Source organism: Hibiscus syriacus, unplaced genomic scaffold, assembly GCF_006381635.1.
Source record: "Hibiscus syriacus cultivar Baekdansim isolate YM2019G1 unplaced genomic scaffold, ASM638163v2 tig00019423_pilon, whole genome shotgun sequence".
Classification (NCBI taxonomy): domain Eukaryota; kingdom Viridiplantae; phylum Streptophyta; class Magnoliopsida; order Malvales; family Malvaceae; genus Hibiscus; species Hibiscus syriacus.
Window position 1 is genome coordinate 10,001 of NW_024062470.1, and position 20,785 is coordinate 30,785.

Here is a 20,785-nt window from a genome sequence, read left to right on the forward strand (position 1 = left end):
CCCTGAACCCTGAACCCTGAACCCTGAACCCTGAACCCTGAACCCTGAACCCTGAACCCTGAACCCTGAACCCTGAACCTGAACCCTGAACCCTGAACCCTGAACCCTGAACCCTGAACCCTGAACCCTGAACCTGAACCTGAACCCTGAACCTGAACCCTGAACCCTGAACCCTGAACCCTGAACCTGAACCCTGAACCCTGAACCCTGAACCTGAACCCTGAACCTGAACCCTGAACCCTGAACCTGAACCCTGAACCCTGAACCCTGAACCCTGAACCCTGAACCCTGAACCTGAACCTGAACCCTGAACCCTGAACCCTGAACCTGAACCCTGAACCCTGAACCCTGAACCCTGAACCCTGAACCCTGAACCCTGAACCCTGAACCCTGAACCCTGAACCCTGAACCTGAACCCTGAACCCTGAACCTGAACCCTGAACCCTGAACCTGAACTGAACCCTGAACCCTGAACCCTGAACCCTGAACCTGAACCCTGAACCCTGAACCTGAACCCTGAACCCTGAACCTGAACCCTGAACCCTGAACCCTGAACCCTGAACCTGAACCCTGAACCCTGAACCCTGAACCCTGAACCCTGAACCCTGAACCCTGAACCCTGAACCCTGAACCCTGAACCTGAACCCTGAACCCTGAACCTGAACCCTGAACCCTGAACCTGAACCCTGAACCCTGAACCCTGAACCCTGAACCCTGAACCCTGAACCCTGAACCCTGAACCCTGAACCCTGAACCCTGAACCCGAACCCTGAACCTGAACCCTGAACCCTGAACCCTGAACCCTGAACCTGAACCTGAACCCTGAACCCTGAACCCTGAACCCTGAACCCTGAACCCTGAACCCTGAACCTGAACCCTGAACCCTGAACCCTGAACCCTGAACCCTGAACCCTGAACCCTGAACCCTGAACCCTGAACCTGAACCCTGAACCCTGAACCCTGAACCTGAACCCTGAACCCTGAACCCTGAACCTGAACCCTGAACCCTGAACCTGAACCCTGAACCCTGAACCCTGAACCCTGAACCCTGAACCCTGAACCCTGAACCCTGAACCCTGAACCCTGAACCCTGAACCCTGAACCCTGAACCTGAACCCTGAACCCTGAACCCTGAACCCTGAACCCTGAACCCTGAACCCTGAACCTGAACCCTGAACCCTGAACCTGAACCCTGAACCGAACCTGAACCCTGAACCTGAACCCTGAACCCTGAACCCTGAACCCTGAACCCTGAACCCTGAACCCTGAACCCTGAACCCTGAACCCTGAACCCTGAACCCTGAACCCTGAACCCTGAACCCTGAACCTGAACCCTGAACCCTGACCCTGAGCCCTGAACCCTGACCCTGACCCTGAGAGCCCTGAGCCCTGAGCCTGAGCCCTGAGCCCTGACCCTGAGCCCTGAGCCCTGAGCCCTGAGCCCTGAGCCCTGAGCCCTGAGCCCTGAGCCCTGAGCCCTGAGCCCTGAGCCCTGAGCCCTGAGCCCTGAGCCCTGAGCCCTGAGCCCTGAGCCCTGAGCCCTGAGCCCTGAGCCCTGAGCCCTGAGCCCTGAGCCCTGAGCCTGAGCCCTGAGCCCTGAGCCTGAGCCCTGAGCCCTGAGCCCTGAGCCCTGAGCCCTGAGCCTGAGCCCTGAGCCCTGAGCCTGAGCCCTGAGCCCTGAGCCCTGAGCCCTGAGCCCTGAGCCCTGAGCCCTGAGCCCTGAGCCCTGAGCCCTGAGCCCTGAGCCCTGAGCCCTGAGCCCTGAGCCCTGAGCCCTGAGCCCTGAGCCCTGAGCCCTGAGCCCTGAGCCCTGAGCCTGAGCCCTGAGCCCTGAGCCCTGAGCCCTGAGCCCTGAGCCCTGAGCCCTGAGCCCTGAGCCCTGAGCCTGAGCCCTGAGCCCTGAGCCCTGAGCCCTGAGCCCTGAGCCCTGAGCCCTGAGCCCTGAGCCTGAGCCCTGAGCCCTGAGCCCTGAGCCCTGAGCCCTGAGCCCTGAGCCCTGAGCCCTGAGCCCTGAGCCCTGAGCCCTGAGCCTGAGCCCTGAGCCTGAGCCCTGAGCCCTGAGCCTGAGCCCTGAGCCCTGAGCCCTGAGCCCTGAGCCCTGAGCCCTGAGCCTGAGCCCTGAGCCCTGAGCCCTGAGCCCTGAGCCTGAGCCCTGAGCCCTGAGCCCTGAGCCCTGAGCCCTGAGCCCTGAGCCCTGAGCCCTGAGCCCTGAGCCCTGAGCCCTGAGCCCTGAGCCCTGAGCCCTGAGCCCTGAGCCCTGAGCCCTGAGCCCTGAGCCCTGAGCCCTGAGCCCTGAGCCCTGAGCCCTGAGCCCTGAGCCCTGAGCCCTGAGCCCTGAGCCCTGAGCCCTGAGCCCTGAGCCCTGAGCCCTGAGCCCTGAGCCTGAGCCCTGAGCCCTGAGCCCTGAGCCCTGAGCCCTGAGCCTGAGCCCTGAGCCCTGAGCCTGAGCCCTGAGCCTGAGCCCTGAGCCTGACCCTGAGCCCTGAGCCCTGAGCCCTGAGCCCTGAGCCCTGAGCCCTGAGCCCTGAGCCCTGAGCCTGAGCCCTGAGCCCTGAGCCCTGAGCCTGACCTGAGCCCTGAGCCCTGAGCCCTGAGCCCTGAGCCCTGAGCCCTGAGCCCTGAGCCTGAGCCCTGAGCCCTGAGCCCTGAGCCCTGAGCCCTGAGCCCTGAGCCCTGAGCCCTGAGCCCTGAGCCCTGAGCCCTGAGCCCTGAGCCCTGAGCCCTGAGCCCTGAGCCCTGAGCCCTGAGCCCTGAACCCGAACCTGAACCCGAACCCCAGACCCCCCAGACCCGACCCCAGACCCTGAGCCCTGAGCCCGAGCCCAGAGCCTGAGCCCTGAGCCCTGAGCCCTGAGCCTGAGCCCTGAGCCCTGAGCCCTGAGCCCTGAGCCCTGAACCCTGAACCCTGAACCCTGAACCGAACCCAGACCCTGAACCGGAACCCCAGACCCCTGAACCGAACCCCAGACCCCTGAACCCGAACCCAGACCCCTGAACCCGAACCCCAGACCCCAGACCCCAGACCCCAGACCCCAGACCAGAGCCCGAGCCCAGAGCCCCGAGCCCCGAGCCCCGAGCCCGAGCCCCGAGCCCGAGCCCCGAGCCCCGAGCCCCGAGCCCCGAGCCCCGAGCCCCGAGCCCGAGCCCCGAGACCCGAGACCGAGACTACCCTACACCCTACCCTACACCCTACACCCGAGCCCCGAGCCCGAGCCCGAGCCCCGAGCCCCGAGCCCCGAGACCCGAGACCCGAGACCCGAGCCCCGAGCCCCGAGCCCCGAGCCCCGAGCCCGAGCCCCGAGACCCTAGACCCTAGCCCTAGACCCTAGACCCTAGACCCTAGACCCTAGACCCTAGACCCTAGACCCTACACCCTACACCCTACACCCTACACCCTACACCCTACACCCTACACCCTACACCCTACACCCTACACCCTACACCCTACACCCTACACCCTACACCCTACACCCTACACCCTACACCTTACACCCTACACCCTACACCCTACACCCTGGACCCTGGACCCTGGACCCTGGACCCTGGACCCTGAGCCCTGAGCCCTGAGCCCTGAACAAAACCCGCCTGCCCGTGCCTATCTGTAGAAATACTTAGGTTTTTTTAATTTGATTTTTTATGACATTTTATGAGTTTAATTATAGCACATGACTTTACACTTTCAAAAAATTGTGAGTTTGACCCGACATTTCATCTTGTGTATATTATAGTCATCAATCATAGTAAATTGGCTTCAATTTGTGAGCAGGAATTGAGTTGATTAAGAAAGAATGTATTTTGAAAATAACACAAAATGACAATTTCAGTAATAAGCTGCAAGAGTTATGTTGTCCAAATATTTTTTGATTGGGCCTGAGATAATTAGGAAGGAATTCACTTAAAATAAATATTAAAATGAGAATATATGGACGGGTTAAGATCAAAATCAAGCCAGATTTTATTTCAGGTTTTAGCAATTAGGTTAGACGCTATAATTCTAATATTTTTATTCAAATTATTTTAGATTTTCTAATATATATAATCAATTCTTATAATCAAATGGAACGATTGAAGATGATAAATTGAAGTAATGAATGAAGTAATCATCACCTGAACCATTGCTGGTTGGAGCAACGGCAGGTCCCTCAATCTCTGCTGGAGAAGGCGCTGGAGAGATTCCAGTGTAGCTGTGCCGTGGAGACAACACGACCACAACCAACTTCTGGCCCTGCTCACAGTGACCCTTAGCTCCACTAATGAAGTAAAATGGGCCTAGCACCGAGTCTTGGCCACTATCATATTTCCACACTGTAATATAAAGACTTAGAAAAGCAAAAAGGAAGAGTGTCACAAAGTGGAGTTTGTTTAGTACGTATATTACCGAGAGAGTCGCCGATGCGGAAACGGAACTGCCGGCCCATTTGTTGAGGGAGTCGGATTCAGAGGATGGGATCTTCCAAGCGTTTTCCTTGCCACCAACCAATATTTCTATGGCTTCTTCAGCCGTGCACCTTCTAGCAGAACCTTTTTCCAAGATTTTGTAAATTTCATTAGCAGTAGTTTCTAGCTCTTCTTCCAAGCCTCTGACAAAAACTCCCCCTTTTCCATCTTCCATAAGAGCAATGGGTTTCTTAGATTTATCATCAATGGGTTTCCACAAAAACTCCCCCTTTTAAATAAGCATGAAAAGCTTGAGAAATAAGAAAGGGCGCCTCAAGCTTAACGCCGTCGATGTATTATATCCGACCGTTACAAATGTCAGGTAATAATAAAGGAATTTTGAAAAAATTCAAAAAGAAAAACGGTGGGGTTTTGTGACTGTTTGCTGGGATGAAGTCTCATTCCAACGGCTATTTTCGCACGCTCTTAAGTCCTCCGCGGATCTTATTATATGGGTCATCGTGAAGATGCTGGTTTCTGTATTAATGGAAGCTCCGACTGTACAGTGAGTGGCTTTATCTTTTATTTTATATATATTTAATAACATAATTCATGTTCTACATTGGTGGTGTTTGCTTTTATATGACTGAAGCAACGACATGGGGATTCCCTCCAAATTTCTGTTTTGCTTCTATTTTGCTCTTCTGGCCATTTTGCCTATCCAACATCTTTTTTCTAAAGGAGGAAAAAAGGATCATACTTTGTCTGGTTTACTCTTCAAAAGATAGAAGTTAATATAGTGTTTGTAAGACTTTGGTTATGTTTCTCTAATTCCATTGTTCATCTCACTCTATAATTGTTCTGTTCTTCCCTATCTTGCATCATGTTCAGTTTGAGGGGCTCTAGTTCTTTCTGTGCAGTCATATGATATTTGATTTTCTCCTAAGACTTCATTGGTTGGTTTTCAGCTAAACAAAATGTCACTACATCACTAGAGAATTCGAATTCTTGAACCTTCCATGGAACTTAGTTACTCTTTGTTAATTCCATCATCTTCATACCCATGATCACTTGTAAAGTGTGGTTATGACATGATATATCTAGGACAGAGGTGTTTATGTTATCTGAAATTGTATTTGAAAAATTACTACTGTCACATGTCTAGGAATAATGCATTTGTGTTAAAAGTTTCAAAGTTTGGCAACCAACTTTGGAAAATGTTTTTTCAAAGTTTGGTAAATGTTTCTTTGAAAAATGTTTTTCAAAGTTTGGTAAAATTTTGGTAGATGTTTGTTGAAAATAGGAATGGGTAAATTCACTTTAGTCATTGCACTTTAGGGTATTTTCAAAGATTAGTCCCTAAGTTTCTACTATAAATACCCTTACCCATTTAGCTTCAAAATCATCCCAAAACATTTCTTTCTTCCTATACTAGAGAGCTTTCTTGTGAGTAGTGAGTGTTTTGTAAACACCTGTAAATTTTCTCTCTTAGTAAAAGATCTGCAGCAGCCCGGAGACGTAAGCACAATTGGCTGAACTCCGTTATCAATTTTCGGGTATTATTTTTCCGCTTTTATTTCGCATTCTCACTAATCTGGTTAAAGGGAAATTACTTGTACTCGGTTTATTTTCCTAACAACTGGTAATCAGAGCTTTTGGTTGTGAATTTTGTCAAATTTTCTGCGAGGTTACTATTCATTACTATTCACGTGAATAGTGAATTTCGTGAATAGTGAAATTCGGTCGGCGATACGAGTTTGTCGACGGTGGTGTTCTAATACACGGTGATTCGCAAGAATTGTCAGAAACGATCCAAACGAAGCCAGATTCGAGTGGGAGCGATGGCTGCAGACGAAGGGAAGGTGAAAATTGAAAAGTTCGATGGTGCGGACTTTGGCTTTTGGAAGATGCAGATTGAAGATTTTTTGTACCAGAAAAATCTATATCAACCTCTCTCAGGAAAGCAACCAGAGGGCATGAAGGATGAAGATTGGGCTCTTCTCGACAGACAAGCCCTCGGAGTTATCCGACTGACGTTATCCCGCAATGTTGCTTTTAACATAGCAAAGGAAAAGACCACGGCGGGTCTTATGGCGGCTCTCTCCAGTATGTACGAGAAGCCATCGGCCTCAAACAAAGTTCATTTGATGAGGCGATTATTCAATTTGCGAATGGCGGAAGGGGCATCGGTGGCACAACACCTAAATGAACTCAACACAATCACAACCCAGTTGAGTTCAGTGGAAATTGAGTTCGATGATGAAGTTCGAGCTTTAATTCTCTTATCATCTCTACCAGACAGTTGGAATGCTACTGTTACAGCAGTCAGCAGTTCGTCGGAAACAGCAAATTAAAATTCGACGATGTTCGAGATCTGGTATTGAGTGAAGAAATTCGACGAAGAGAATCGGGTGAAGCATCAACCTCCTCAGCCTTACACACGGAGTCTAGAGGGAGAACTTCAGAAAGAATTCAAATCGTGGCAGATCAAAATCTAGAAGGGGCAAATCAAGAACAGGAAATAAAGATTTTACCTGTTATAATTGCGGCAAAAAGGGTCACTTCAAAAGAGATTGCCGAGCACCGAAGAAAAATACCGGCGCACAGGAATCTGCCAACATGACGGAGGAGACAGGTGATGCCATGATTTTAAGCGTCAACAGTCCGATTGAATCATGGATCTTGGATTCAGGGGCATCTTTCCACTCCACCCCATGTCGAGAAATCATGGAGAACTATGTCAGTGGTGATTTTGGGAAGGTTCATCTTGCTGATGATGAAACCTTAAAGATCGTCGGAAAAGGAGACATCCGACTAAAGTTGCCAAACCAGACCACCTGGAAGCTGACAGGAGTGAGACATATTCCTGGCCTCAAAAGAAATCTGATTTCTGTTGGACAGCTTGATGGAGAAGGATATAGCACAACCTTTTCAGGCTGTGAATGGAAGATTACCAAAGGAGCACTCGTCATTGCTCGTGGTAAGAAGACTGGTACTCTCTATGTAACCTCAAATTTAGAGAATATCATTGCAGTAGCAGATGCTGATGGAAAATCAAACCTATGGCACCAAAGGCTTGGCCATATGAGCGAGAAAGGGATGAAGACACTTTTGTCAAAAGGGAAGCTGCCGGATCTAAAAAATGTAGATGTCGGACTATGCGAGGATTGCATCTTTGGCAAACAAAAGAAAGTCAGTTTTGCAAAGATTGGCAAGACACCCAAGGCAGAAAGGTTAGAATTGGTTCATACTGATGTATGGGGACCATCCCCAGTTCCATCTCTTGCAGGCTCACTATATTATGTCACCTTCATCGATGATTCAACAAGGAAGGTGTGGGTTTATTTTCTGAAGAAGAAATCAGAAGTCTTCGATATCTTCAGAAAATGGAAGGCCATGGTGGAAAATGAGACTGGTTTGAAAGTCAAGCGGTTGAGGTCTGACAATGGAGGAGAGTACAGAGACAGTAGATTCAGAGATTTCTGCGCAAACAATGGGATCAAGATGGAGACAACAGTTCCCAAGACACCGCAACATAATGGTGTAGCAGAGCGCATGAACAGAACTCTGAATGAACGTGCCAGAAGTATGAGGATACATGCCGGCTTGCCCAAATTTCTATGGGCTGAAGCAATCAACACTGCAGCTTACTTGATCAACCGTGGGCCCTCAGTTCCTTTGGATGGCAGAATACCAGAGGAAGTTTGGAGCAAGAAAGAAATAAACCTTTCACACTTAAGAGTGTTTGGTTGTATTTCTTATGTACACATAGACTCTGTTGAAAGAAGTAAGCTTGATGCTAAGTCCAACAAATGTGCCTTTGTTGGTTATGGCGGTGATGAGTTCGGTTACCGGTTTTGGGACTATGAAAATCGGAAGATCATCAGAAGCAGAGACGTCATTTTCAATGAAAATGTGATGTACAAAGATAGATCAACCGCAGAATCAAGTAATACCGAAGCTGAAACAAAGGAATTTGCTGAGTTCGAGGAGATTTCTGGAAATGATGTTCAGATCAATCCTGAAGCAGTTCAAGAAGAACCAGGCACACCAGAACTGAGACGCTCATCCAGAATTCCTAAACCAACCCAACGGTATTCTCCTTCTTTACACTACTTGTTGCTGACTGACAATGGTGAACCAGAGTGCTATGATGAAGCAATGCAAGTGGAGGATTCAGTCAAGTGGGAGTCTTCCATGAAAGATGAGATGGACTCGCTTATGTCAAATCAGACATGGGAATTAGCTGAATTACCACCAGGCAAGAAAGCGCTCCACAACAAGTGGATTTACAGGATCAAAGAAGAGCACGATGGGAGCAAACGCTACAAAGCAAGATTGGTTGTCAAAGGCTTTCAGCAAAAAGAAGGTATTGACTACAATGAAATTTTCTCTCCAGTCGTAAAATTGTCTACAATCAGACTGGTGTTGAAAATTGTAGCTGCAGAGAATTTACATCTTGAGCAGTTAGATGTAAAGACAGCTTTCCTTCATGGTGATTTGGAGGAAGAAATCTATATGAGGCAGCCAGAAGGCTTCATAGAGGCAGACAAGAAAACCTGGTATGCAGGTTGAAGAAGAGCTTGTATGGTTTAAAACAAGCTCCTAGACAGTGGTACAAGAAGTTCGATAGCTTCATGAGTAGCAGTGGTTTTATCAGATGCCAAGCAGATCATTGTTGCTACATCAAGAGGTTCGACAACAGCTTCATTATTTATTATTGTACGTTGATGACATGCTCGTTGCAGGCTCAGACATGCAAGAGATTATACACTTGAAGCAAAAATTGTCGAAGCAGTTTGCTATGAAGGATCTGGGCGCTGCAAAGCAGATTCTTGGGATGAGGATCAAGAGACACAAAGTCGGGGACTTTGATGTTATCACAGGCTGAGTACATCAACAAAGTACTCTCCAGGTTCAACATGCAAGATGCTAAACCAGTAAGTACACCTTTAGGTGTCATTTCAGACTCTCCAAAGACCAATCACCAAAGACGGAGGAAGAACGTGCACACATGGTGAAGGTGCCGTATGCCTCAGCAATTGGAAGTCTGATGTATGCCATGGTTTGTACCAGACCAGATATTGCTCATGCAGTGGGAGCTGTTAGCAGGTACATGAATAATCCGGGCAAGGTACACTGGGAAGCAGTCAAATGGATCCTCAGATATCTTCGGGGTACCACAAACAAAGCACTTGTTTCAAAGGTGGAGATATGATACTGACAGGCTATGTAGATGCTGACTTAGCCGGAAATGTCGACATCAGAAGGAGCACTACAGGGTATGTCTATACTCTAGGAGGAACTGCAGTGAGTTGGGTTTCTCAACTACAGAAGATAGTTGCTCTCTCCACAACTGAAGCAGAATATGTCGCTGTTACGGAAGCCAGCAAGGAGATGGTTTGGCTCCAAAGTTTCTTGGAAGAGTTAGGCAAGAAACAAGAAAACAATATCTTGTATTGCGACAGTCAAAGTGCTATCCATCTAGCAAAGAATCCGTCTTTTCATTCCAGGACAAAGCACATACAATTGAGATATCATTTTATCCGGTCTCTTCTGGAAGATGGGATTTTGAAACTTGAAAAGATTAGTGACATGTTGACAAAGACGGTGACTACGGACAAACTGAAGTTGTGTTCAGCTTCAGTTGGCATGCTAGAATAACAAGACCAGACATGCTGCTGCATTGATCGAGGTGTGAAGACATATTAAAATCAGTCTTCAAGTGGGAGATTGTTAAAAGTTTCAAAGTTTGGCAACCAACTTTGGAAAATGTTTTTTCAAAGTTTGGTAAATGTTTCTTTGAAAAATGTTTTTCAAAGTTTGGTAAAATTTTGGTAGATGTTTGTTGAAAATAGGAATGGGTAAATTCACTTTAGTCATTGCACTTTAGGGTATTTTCAAAGATTAGTCCCTAAGTTTCTACTATAAATACCCTTACCCATTTAGCTTCAAAATCATCCCAAAACATTTCTTTCTTCCTATACTAGAGAGCTTTCTTGTGAGTAGTGAGTGTTTTGTAAACACCTGTAAATTTTCTCTCTTAGTAAAAGATCTGCAGCAGCCCGGAGACGTAAGCACAATTGGCTGAACTCCGTTATCAATTTTCGGGTATTATTTTTCCGCTTTTATTTCGCATTCTCACTAATCTGGTTAAAGGGAAATTACTTGTACTCGGTTTATTTTCCTAACAATTTGTGTTTCTTCTTTGTCTTCTATGAATATTGCTTCATTTTTTGGTGCAAAAATTTATAATTGCTCATTTCTGTTCAGTTCAATAGTGTTAGGATTTTGGTTTGTATCTTGTCCTGGTTAATATTTAGGATCCAAGCCTTCGTGGTTCTGAACTTAGGGCAACTTTGAAAGGAAATACAATGTCTCTATTATTTGACATTTAAACCCTTTTACTTGTCTGTTCTTTTCAGTAAAATGTTTTTCTTACAATTTTTTTACTTCTTCATAAGTTTGTTTAACATTTCTCCCGACTCTTGCTACGCATAACCATCAGTGCCATTAGTTCTGATAGAGGAAAAGTTGTATCTGGTTCTGATGATCGGTCTGTTATTGTATGGGACAAGCAAACACCCCAGTTGCTGATAGAGTGGCGAATCATCTATCAAGGCCATCGTGAATACGTTCTTCCGTTCTTTGAATCGATGGGATTCAAATGTCCTGACAGAAAAGGAATTGCAGACTACCTACAAGAAGTAAGCACATGATCCAACCGAGTCTATATTCATTCTATTGAAAACTAGAAACCAACTGGCATTTCCTTTTACCTCTTCACATTATAGGTTACATCAGAAAGGATCAACGACAATACTGGTTTCATCAAGAATCACCATATCGTTTCATTTCGGTCAATCAGTTTGCTGAAGCATTCAAGTCATTTCACATAGGATTAGACATCCAGAATCAGCTTGCCATTCCATTTGACAGGTCAAAGAATCATCCTGCAGCTTTGACAAAAACCACACATATGGAGCTAACAAAAGCGAATTGATGAAAGCCTGCTTATCAAGAGAATTCATTTTGTTGAAAGGAAATATGTTCTTGCATGCTTTCAAGATATTTCAGGTAAGTAGCATTATCCCTTTTTCATAAACGCTTCTAACATGATGCCTAGTACTTAAAATTTCATAACTTATGCCTCTTTTGTTTCAGCTTCAAATTAGTGCAGTAATTCTTGCTACCGTCTTTGTGCAAGCTAGAAAGCATCACAGAACACTTGAAGATGGACGCGCTCTTTTCTTTGCTCTTAACACGATTACCTTCACTGGATTTTTCTAGCTTCCCTTGACGATCGATAAGCTTCCGATATTTTACAAGCAAAGAAACCGCCTGTTTTATCCTTCATGGGCATTCTCGTTGCCGACAGCATTTCTTGGTATTTCTATATCAGTATTTGAAGGTGCTATATGGGTTGCCATAACTTACTATGTGATAGGATTTGATCCTAACATTACAAGGCCAGTATTCTTTTTTCCTACTTCTTGCATTCACTTTGCTAACCCCTCTTTCTTTTTCTCGACTCAGGTCTCGTAATGAGTGGACAAATGTCTCACTTATAATTTTTTCTCTTTGTACGCTCCTCTCACTGTCTGCAAGTCTCACTTAATCTTTGATCTGATCCAGAAGATTTGAGTAAGTGTTTAATTTTAATTTTTTCTTCTGATTTGGTAACTTCGAGTTGAAAATGGAAAATAATCGGAGGAAGTGAACTTCCCTTCTAGGAAATTACTTTGATATCCACTTATAAGCTGGATTAAGTTCATCGGTGAGCGAATGCTTCATTTTTTTAGATAATTAGAAAGAACTTTTGATGCTACAACATGTACGATTCGCTCAAATGATTTTTTTTAAAAAATTGCGTTTCGATTTACTTAATTTTCTTACTAATTTAGTAATAGTAGTGAAAATTAGCAAGATTTGGCTTTCTCGCCACTTCGATTTTGCATTGTTTTATATTTTACTTACCTGTCCAGCTGATTTGTATAAACTCTGAAGGATTTTTGATACTTCAAAGCGAAACTAATTTTTCAGCTTCATTAACTTCTAATCTTTTAGCAATTTGACTTTCTATATGTTTCCGCTTGTTTTCTGATTTATTCATAATTAAGTCCTCTTAGATTCTAGATTTGCTAATTTTTTGTTTATATTTTGCTGATTGTTTCCATTTCCAGTTCGTAATTTCACAGATCATATTTAAGCAGAAAGACAGCAATACTTTTGTTGTTTTTTCAAATCTGAAAGACACAAAGGACAATAGAAAAGATGGCAACTAGAACTCCAGGAACCCCAGGCAACAAGATAGACAAGACACCAGTACAACACCTGGAGGCCCAAAACCAAAGGAAGAGAAGATCGTCGTTACTGTAAGATTAAGGCCTTTAAGTAAAAGGGAGCAATTGGCCAAAGATCAAGTAGCATGGGAATGCGTGATGATCACACAATGGTTTTAAGTTTCATGGAAATTTGATGTTTGGGTTTCTTTTTAATGTTTTTTGCTCAGATAAAGTGTTTGGACCATTATGCGTAAATGAAACGGTTTATGAAGGAGTGAAGAATGTTGCTTTGTCTGCTTTGGGAGGCATAAATGGTATTTCAATTCTGATGACTGTTTATTAATTGTTTGTTTTCCCCTTTATTGAACACTTGAAATTATGTAATTTCTGGTACAGCTACTATATTTGCATATGGCCAAACCAGCAATGGGAAGACATACACGATGAGAGGAATAACAGAGAAGGCTGTCAATGACATCTACCAGCATATAATGAATGTGAGATTCAGCTTCCCTTGAAGTCTTAACTATTTTTCTTGTTGCCCATAATTTGATTTGGAGTTTGGATTTTATATGAGTAGTTGGGTAATTTCCTCAATTGTTTTGTTCTCTATTTGAAATTGCTGCAGACACCAGAGAGAGATTTTACCATTAAAATTTCGGGACTAGAAATTTATAATGAGAATGTTAGAGACCTGTTGAATTCTGAATCTTGCCGTAGTCTCAAGCTTCTAGATGATCCGGAGGTAATGGCTGTTATTTAAGCACCTATGCTTTCAATCCTCCTCCAGTCCTTTAGAAGATTTTTGTCTGTTTAATCTGCTCGCAGAAAGGTACTGTGGTTGAGAAGTTGGTGGAAGAAACAGCCAGCAATGATCCTTCTTGGGGTGAGCATTTTTCTTCTTTTTCCCTCCTAAACTTTTCCAGCAGTTTTTTTTGTTTGTTCTGTTTTTGTAACCCTCCCTTTTTGCTTGTGGAAGCAGGAGAAGCTATAGCTTTGGGGTTTCAGCATTATATTTTGGCCTTAGGAACTGTTGTGATGATCCCTTCTTTTCCTGTCCCTTTGATGGGAGGAACTGATGTAAGTCACTTTGTACGTGTAATGAATTACAATACTATTCTTTGTTCTTTTATTATTTGTTACTGAAATTTTTTCATTTCGGCATTGTGATGGTTTAGGATGATAAAGTAAGAGTGATTCAGACACTGCTATTTGTTGAAGGGATTAATACACTTTTACAAAGACTGTTCGGAACTCAACTACCTACCGTTGTAGGCGGTTCTTATGCCTTCATGGTTCCCATCATATCAATAATTCATGATACTTCTTTGCTGAGTATTGAGGATAACCATATGGTTAGTACAATTCTATGATCATTTCCCCCAAATCTTTTACTTTGTTCGTAAAGTTCAATATTTACGTGTATGCAGAGATTTCTATATACTATGAGAGCTGTCCAAGGTGCACTAATAGTAGCATCAAGCATACAAATTATCTTGGGATACAGTCAAATGTGGGCTATTTCCACCAGGTGCAACTTTGATCTTACATGGAGTTTCTGTATCAAAATTATGGAGAGTCATAATTTGAGAACTATTAACTGAGTGGTATTTTGTTTCGTTTTCCTTTTACCCCCTTGGAATGGTTCCGGTTATTGCACTAGTTGGCTTTGGCTTGTTTGACAGAGGCTTCCCTGTGGTATAATATAGAAGCCCCGAGGCTTTTTGAACCCTAATGAGAAATTTTCTTCCTATTATATCATTGTGTAGTTTTAACTTGTTATCGACTCACTATCAGGTTGGTCGCTGCATCGAATCGGCCTCCCGATGCTCATTCAATTTATAGCCTTCTCCCAGGTACTACTATTCCTTCTAGCAATGTAATGGACTAATATTGTTTGCATTAAATGTTGCTACATCAAATGTTGCGTACTGTATCTAATATTAAGATGAGAAGTCTCACATTTGCGAAGTATCAATATTAATATGTATCAAAATAAAATATGAGAAATTATATAGATATGATTTTGAAACAAAATAAAATGTGTATCAAAATAGAAAAAATAATAGTTATTAAACATCAAAATTTTCAATTAGATCGGAACCTACTTTATTTATAAATACATTTTAAATGTTGTAATAAAGATTCGAATGATTTTACAAAAAGAGAATGACATTAAAGTAAAGCGCTACCTAAAATATTACTTTTTCTACTGGTTATGTTATCGGAAATGTTAAAAAAATTAATATTTTAGGTAGAAATAATAAAATTTTAGATATTTTTACCAGTTTTGTAAAAAAAATAATAACAAAATTGTTAGCGTATTTTCTTAGTCGTATGGTAAGGTGGTTGCACTGTGGATAATCCCAAAACCTAAAAGTTGGTAGGGTCAGATTAAAAAGTTTGGGAGTGAATTCCTGAGTACGACAAAAATAATCATAATAGAAAATCATTTTATTTAAAAAGGCCCATAAATTATAACCCTAAACCCTACAAAACCTAAAAATCTTATAAACTCTAAAAACTTTAAAAATCCTACAAACTATAGAAACCTTAAAAATTCAATAAATCTTACAACCTTACAAATTTGACAAACTCTACAAACCCTAAAAATCTTACAAACCTTATAAACCTTAAAACCCCAACACAAACATTAGAAATCCTAAAACTTAAAAATCTTACAAACCATAGAAACTCAAGAAACCCTAGAAACCCTAGAAACCTTACAAACTATAGAAACTCAAGAAACCCTATAAATCCTAGAAACTCTAAAAACTATAAAAATTATATAACCCTAAAAAACGTAAAAACCTTAAAAAATCTTAAAACCCTAAAACCTTAAAACCTTATAACCATATAGACCCTAGAATCCCTAAAAACCCTAGAACCTTTATAACCTAGAAACCTTGAACACCTTAAAAATCCTCGAAACCTTAGAAGCTCAATAAACCCTAAAAAGCCTAAAAACCTTATAATCCTAATAAACCATATTGTTTCTTATTTCCTCAACGATGTGGGATTATGAATTTTTGTCTTGTTTCCACCACGAGCCCTCTTCCCACACATCTATCCAGAAGCAAGTGTAGTTCGCCGGTGATGCTCCTACATTGTTTACGTGGTGAGGTAGCTGTTTATGTTGAATTCTTGGAGGTTAAGTTGAAAAGTAGAGGGTTGTTCCAGTTTCCTCCGGGTAAAATATTTTGGTTTCATTATCCTGAAAACCGAAAAATTGTTCATGTTCTACTTTTAATTTTGGTTTTCTGCAATGGTTATTACTTCCCGCTTTGCAGAGCTGGACAAGTGAAAGGGCGGAATATGCAATGGTTTTTTCTCTCTGCTTTTAGGTGGCAAACAAAATCTGGCTTTTCCTTTCTTTCTGAAGCTTCGTGGAGAACGCAATGGCAACCCAGGAATTCCAGAGCAGATTTATACCCATCGAAATCAGCAGCATTCTCTTCGCGTTCCCCCCCCCCCATGTGGGCTTCTCTTCTACACCAGAAAAAACGCTTCTCTAATGTCATAGAAGAGTGTTTCCTTCCGCTCTCGTCGTCACCTTCCTTGTTTCTCAGAATTCATTTCCATCTACTGGGATTTCCATTTCTCCCATTTTCGATTCTTCATTCGCAAATCTTTTGATTTTCAATGGCTTCTTCGAGTTCTCATCTCATCGCTGACGGATGAATCGCCAATGGTCAGAGAAGCCTCCATGGCTTCTCTTAAGGACATTTCTCCTCTGTACCTTTCTTTCTTTTCTTTTGAAACAATGTTTATATAATTTGGTTTTTTATTCTTTTTAAATCTAATTTGATGTTTTTATTACTTTATTAGGAATCCTCTCCTTGTCCTTGACTGTTGTTCTGCTATTTCTAGAGGTGGCCGTCGGGTAATTTTTGTTTTTCTTCTGTTCTGATTTAGAATACTGGAGTTTGATTATTATTGAATCGTTTATTGTTAAATTTATGGGATCATCATTTCTAGATAAAAAGGACATTGATGCCGCTTATATTGTCAAGCTCGCCAAATTGCCACTGCCGAGATTATCTCTTCTAAGGTGTGCATATTCATTTCTTGGTTCTTTTGTTGCATAAGAGTTAACAACGTGAAAGTTACAAGGGATTCCCTCCAAATTTCTGTTTTTGGTTCTATTGTTCTTCTGGCCATTTTTGCTATCCAACATCTATTTTCTAAACGAGGAAAAAAGTATCATACTTTGTCTGGTTTAGTCTTCAAAAGATAGAAGTTAATATAGTGTTTGTAAGTCTTTGGTTATGTTTCTCTAAGAGTGTTTCCATTGTTCATCTCACTCTTTAATTGTTCTGTTCTTCCCTATCTTGCATCATGTTCAGATTGAGGGGCCCTAGTTCTTTCTGTGCAGTCATATGATATTTTGATTTTTCTCCTAAGACTTCATTGGTTGGTTTTTCAGCTAAACAAAATGTTACTACATCACTAGAGAATTTGAATTCTTGAACCTTCTATGGAACGTAGTTATTCTTTGTTAATTCCATCATCTTCATACCCATAATCACTTGTAAAGTGTGGTTATGACAAATGATATATCTAGGACAGAGGTGTTTATGTTATCGGATGTTATTCTATCTGAAGTCTGGTAAAATGAACATTTACTGAGGTCTGGGCAACTAGGAAAGTGCAATGATCCTTACTGCACTACTTGCCCAATATATTACAATTTCAAACTAGAACAGCAGAAAAATGTTTACAAATAAATGTTTCGTTCTGCAGGTTAGTATTTTTGCGCTCATGTATGATACTATTTTAGATACCATCTGAGAGAGATTAAGACAAAAGATATATATTAAAGGAAACAATGTTTTGTCTCGTGCTGGTCTGATTGAAAAGATGGTTTTTATTGTGCGTGGGAAAATGGAAAGTATAGGAGAAAACGGAATCAAAGTTCCCTTATCTGAAGGGGATGTATGCGGTGAGGAGCTTCTCACTTGGTGTCTTGAGCTTTCTTCAGTAAACCGAGGGACACTTGTTCTTTTTAGCTTTCCCACCCTTGGATTCTTTGATTTTTATTTGCTTAATCATTGCCTTGGAAGCTACCTCGTCATTGCCAAAACGACTGTAAAACAATTCTTTGGAGAAGTTACATTGTTTATGTGGTGAGGTAGCTGTTTTATATTGAATGCTTGGAGGTTAAGTTGAAAAGTTGAGTTTAATCTTTCCCAGAGTGGTCGATTTTCTAGGTAATTTTCCTAGAGGTCACTGTTCAAAAGAAATTGTCACTTAGGTTTGCAGCTTTTCATTTCTACCTATTAAGTTAGCAAACTTAATGTTGAATCAAATTTGACCATTTTATCATAAGATCATTGCAAGTGATAATTCAACTTGTAAATCTTTTCATGAGAAATTTAAAATCAATGCGGTAAATTGGCACTTGACTATCAGGAAATATCAAGTTGTTTACTTTTTTTTCTGTAACATTTGTAGTTAATGGATGTGGATTTCACGATACATTCTTTCGTATGTTGTAGATACATATCTTGCACAGCCTTTTCAACGACTTCTGCATTAACAGATTGGAGTAGTGTATTTTTTCTGTTATATATACATCTGTCCCTACTATTGTTGTTGGCATTCTTGACAATGACTTGAGTCATAAAACACTCCTAAGTGACATGATGCGTATAATCTGCAACTCTTTTGGATCACAATGATTTACACACTATGGCAGAGCCTTGTTCTATTCTATATACCTTTTTTCACATATAAGGAGAGCTCAATTGATATATGGAGCATGGGCAGTTTTGTGGACTATAGCAGTTGTTATTCTTGTTAATATACACTTGGCGATGGACATTCAGCGTTGGGTATTCATTACTCATGCTGCAGTGTGGGGATCAATAATTATCACATGTGCTTGTATGGTGGTATTGGATTCTATACCTATCTTCCCAGATTACTGGTTAGTTTCACCTCATAATATAATTTCCTGATCTTCAGTTCCAAAGTTTTAGTGTGTTGATTTTATGTTTTTCTTATATTTTTTACATTTGGCAGGGCAATCTACCATGTGGCAAAGTCACCCACCTATTGGCTCACCATTTTGCTTATAATAATTGTGGCTTTACTTCCTCGCTTTCTTCTCAAAGTTATACATCAGAATTTTTGGCCTTCAGATATTCAAATATCCAGAGAAGCAGAGATTCTTAGAAAAGTGACTCCTAATTTTAGGGACAGATGAAGATTCCAATTAACATGTACATTACACCCTGTTTTGAAATGGTTACTCATCTATCCATCATATGGCTGTCCTGTGGCATGCAATTGTAATTTATGGTAAGCACATACTCCAATCTTCTTTTGTTACAAATTTCATACACGTGTTACCAATGAAATTAATCAGCATTAATAGTTATTTTTTATGCTTCCTCTGTGAATGCTTCCCTCCAATTCACAACTTTAACAATTAAATGGACAAAATTTGATGATACCCTTACTCATATCATAAGTCTAAGTTGTGAGTTTTACATTATGTTAAGATCTTGAAGAATTTTACATAAAGAAGGTTCAAGGTAATATTTCTTAGCTAATTTCGATGTTTCAAATATATACTATAGCTACATGTCAATACCATTTCAATCAAAATTTCAGGCAAGTGGTATTGTTGTACTCTTTCAATGTTTTGCACATATTAACGACATATACTATCATTTGCTTGCCATTTTGGAACGCTGTTTGCATTCAAGTATAACTTAATATGTTGCAGTCATTGTGACCATTGTGGTGCTTGTAGTTTTTGGGTAAATAAATTACACTTATTACTTGGTAGAGTTATAATTCCTTACTCAAGAGAGAGGTTAACAATTTTGGACAGAGTGGGCTACCATTGACCAAGTCTGGCATGTTGTTTCTAATACTATTAATATGATGCATAATATCATATGTTGCCTTCCACCCCAATTTTCGTACTAGTGTACAACATTTGTGAGCTGTGTGAATATATTGATACAGCATACTAATACCGATACTATATGTAATATTGTTGATGTTATATAATTCTATGGTTCCGCAGATGATGAGTTGCAAAAAGCTGAATTTGCAGCAGGCTTGTGAAACATTAATGAAAAAGCACGGCAGAATATTTTTATGTAAAGGGAAAGAGAGGGAGGGTTGGTCAAAGTGAACGCAGAGTGGCCTGTTGCTGTATACTTCATGTTTTTTTAAGAAGGAAAACCAAATGGTGGAAAGTTTGCTTCCCCAACAAATAGGTGAAATGAATGCTCAGTTTTCCGAGTAAAGAGAATTCATCGAGAAGTTTGTTGGGGTGTTAGCAGTCAGCAGTAGAATGAGGGGTAATGTATACTTATATATTAAAATAGCTTGTGTAGCAACTCATTGTTAGCCTTTCACCCTTCTGTTATATATATATATATTGTTAATACCAGTGGATTTGAAATGCAACCATAGTTCCAGCCATCGTTAGAAGGTATCCTTTTCGAACCCTAAGCTAAAGATTAATGTTGCATTTTGCAGAAAGGAAAGCCTCTCGGGTCTAAATTTTTTCGTTAAACCTGTCAAATATTGAACTACGTTCCAGTATAATGTTAATTTTATCTGTTAATGCTTTAGTCACGCGAAAGCCAGGTTATTGGAGAAGATTTTTTCGGAGAAATTGATTGGCACTTGAAAGAAAGGTAGGCTTAAATCGGTGTATTGTACATCAGCTTGTTTGTGAAGTGATCAACTGTAAGGAGTCCGGCTTCTTTCAGGAGAATTTGTAGTGAGATTGATTGGCAGTCAAAGAAGGTAGGCTTACACCCGTCTACTAGTTTGTTGTGTATTATGTACATGCATTGAGAAATTCCAAGTTAATTTATGGACTGTTTCTTCTTTGAAATTCCATTCATTCTTTTTTATGGTCACAGAATATACATTCATTTGTGATTTTTATGGATTGTTGGTATTTTTTTCCCTTCATATATTTGGATTATAGAATATTCTTAATACAAATTACATGAGGTACAAAAATTTAGATTAAAAAAAATATTTTAAATACGATTATAGTGTCATAAATATAATACAAATAATTAAACAAATCGATGAGTCTAATATTTAGCGATCACAAAAGGCATTCAAATTGCGTGACATTGATATTT

General features: G+C 41.5%; 1 protein-coding gene, 2 long non-coding RNA genes and 1 pseudogene across 3 annotated transcripts; 3 read left to right on the top strand and 1 right to left on the bottom strand.

Moving 5' to 3' along the window:
• Positions 1-4,039: 4,039 nt before the first annotated feature.
• LOC120209657 lies at positions 4,040-12,744 on the bottom strand (annotated as a pseudogene).
• Positions 12,745-12,873: 129 nt separating this feature from the next.
• Positions 12,874-13,549, top strand: LOC120209619. The gene is made up of 4 exons (XR_005524416.1): positions 12,874-12,976; positions 13,059-13,159; positions 13,291-13,407; positions 13,491-13,549. It is a non-coding gene; the product is annotated as an uncharacterized LOC120209619 (long non-coding RNA).
• A 65-nt stretch (positions 13,550-13,614) lies between these two features.
• LOC120209588 (nucleobase-ascorbate transporter 2-like) lies at positions 13,615-14,266 on the top strand. The gene is made up of 3 exons (XM_039208557.1): positions 13,615-13,742; positions 13,841-14,017; positions 14,093-14,266. Exons 1-3 carry the CDS (start codon positions 13,701-13,703, stop codon positions 14,264-14,266), a joined length of 393 nt encoding a protein of 130 aa, XP_039064488.1. The 5' UTR covers positions 13,615-13,700.
• A 1,458-nt stretch (positions 14,267-15,724) lies between these two features.
• On the top strand, positions 15,725-19,912 carry LOC120209617. Its single transcript, XR_005524415.1, has 7 exons — positions 15,725-15,852; positions 15,953-16,397; positions 16,491-16,545; positions 16,641-16,713; positions 18,161-18,591; positions 18,687-18,965; positions 19,702-19,912. It is a non-coding gene; the product is annotated as an uncharacterized LOC120209617 (long non-coding RNA).
• Positions 19,913-20,785: the final 873 nt, after the last annotated feature.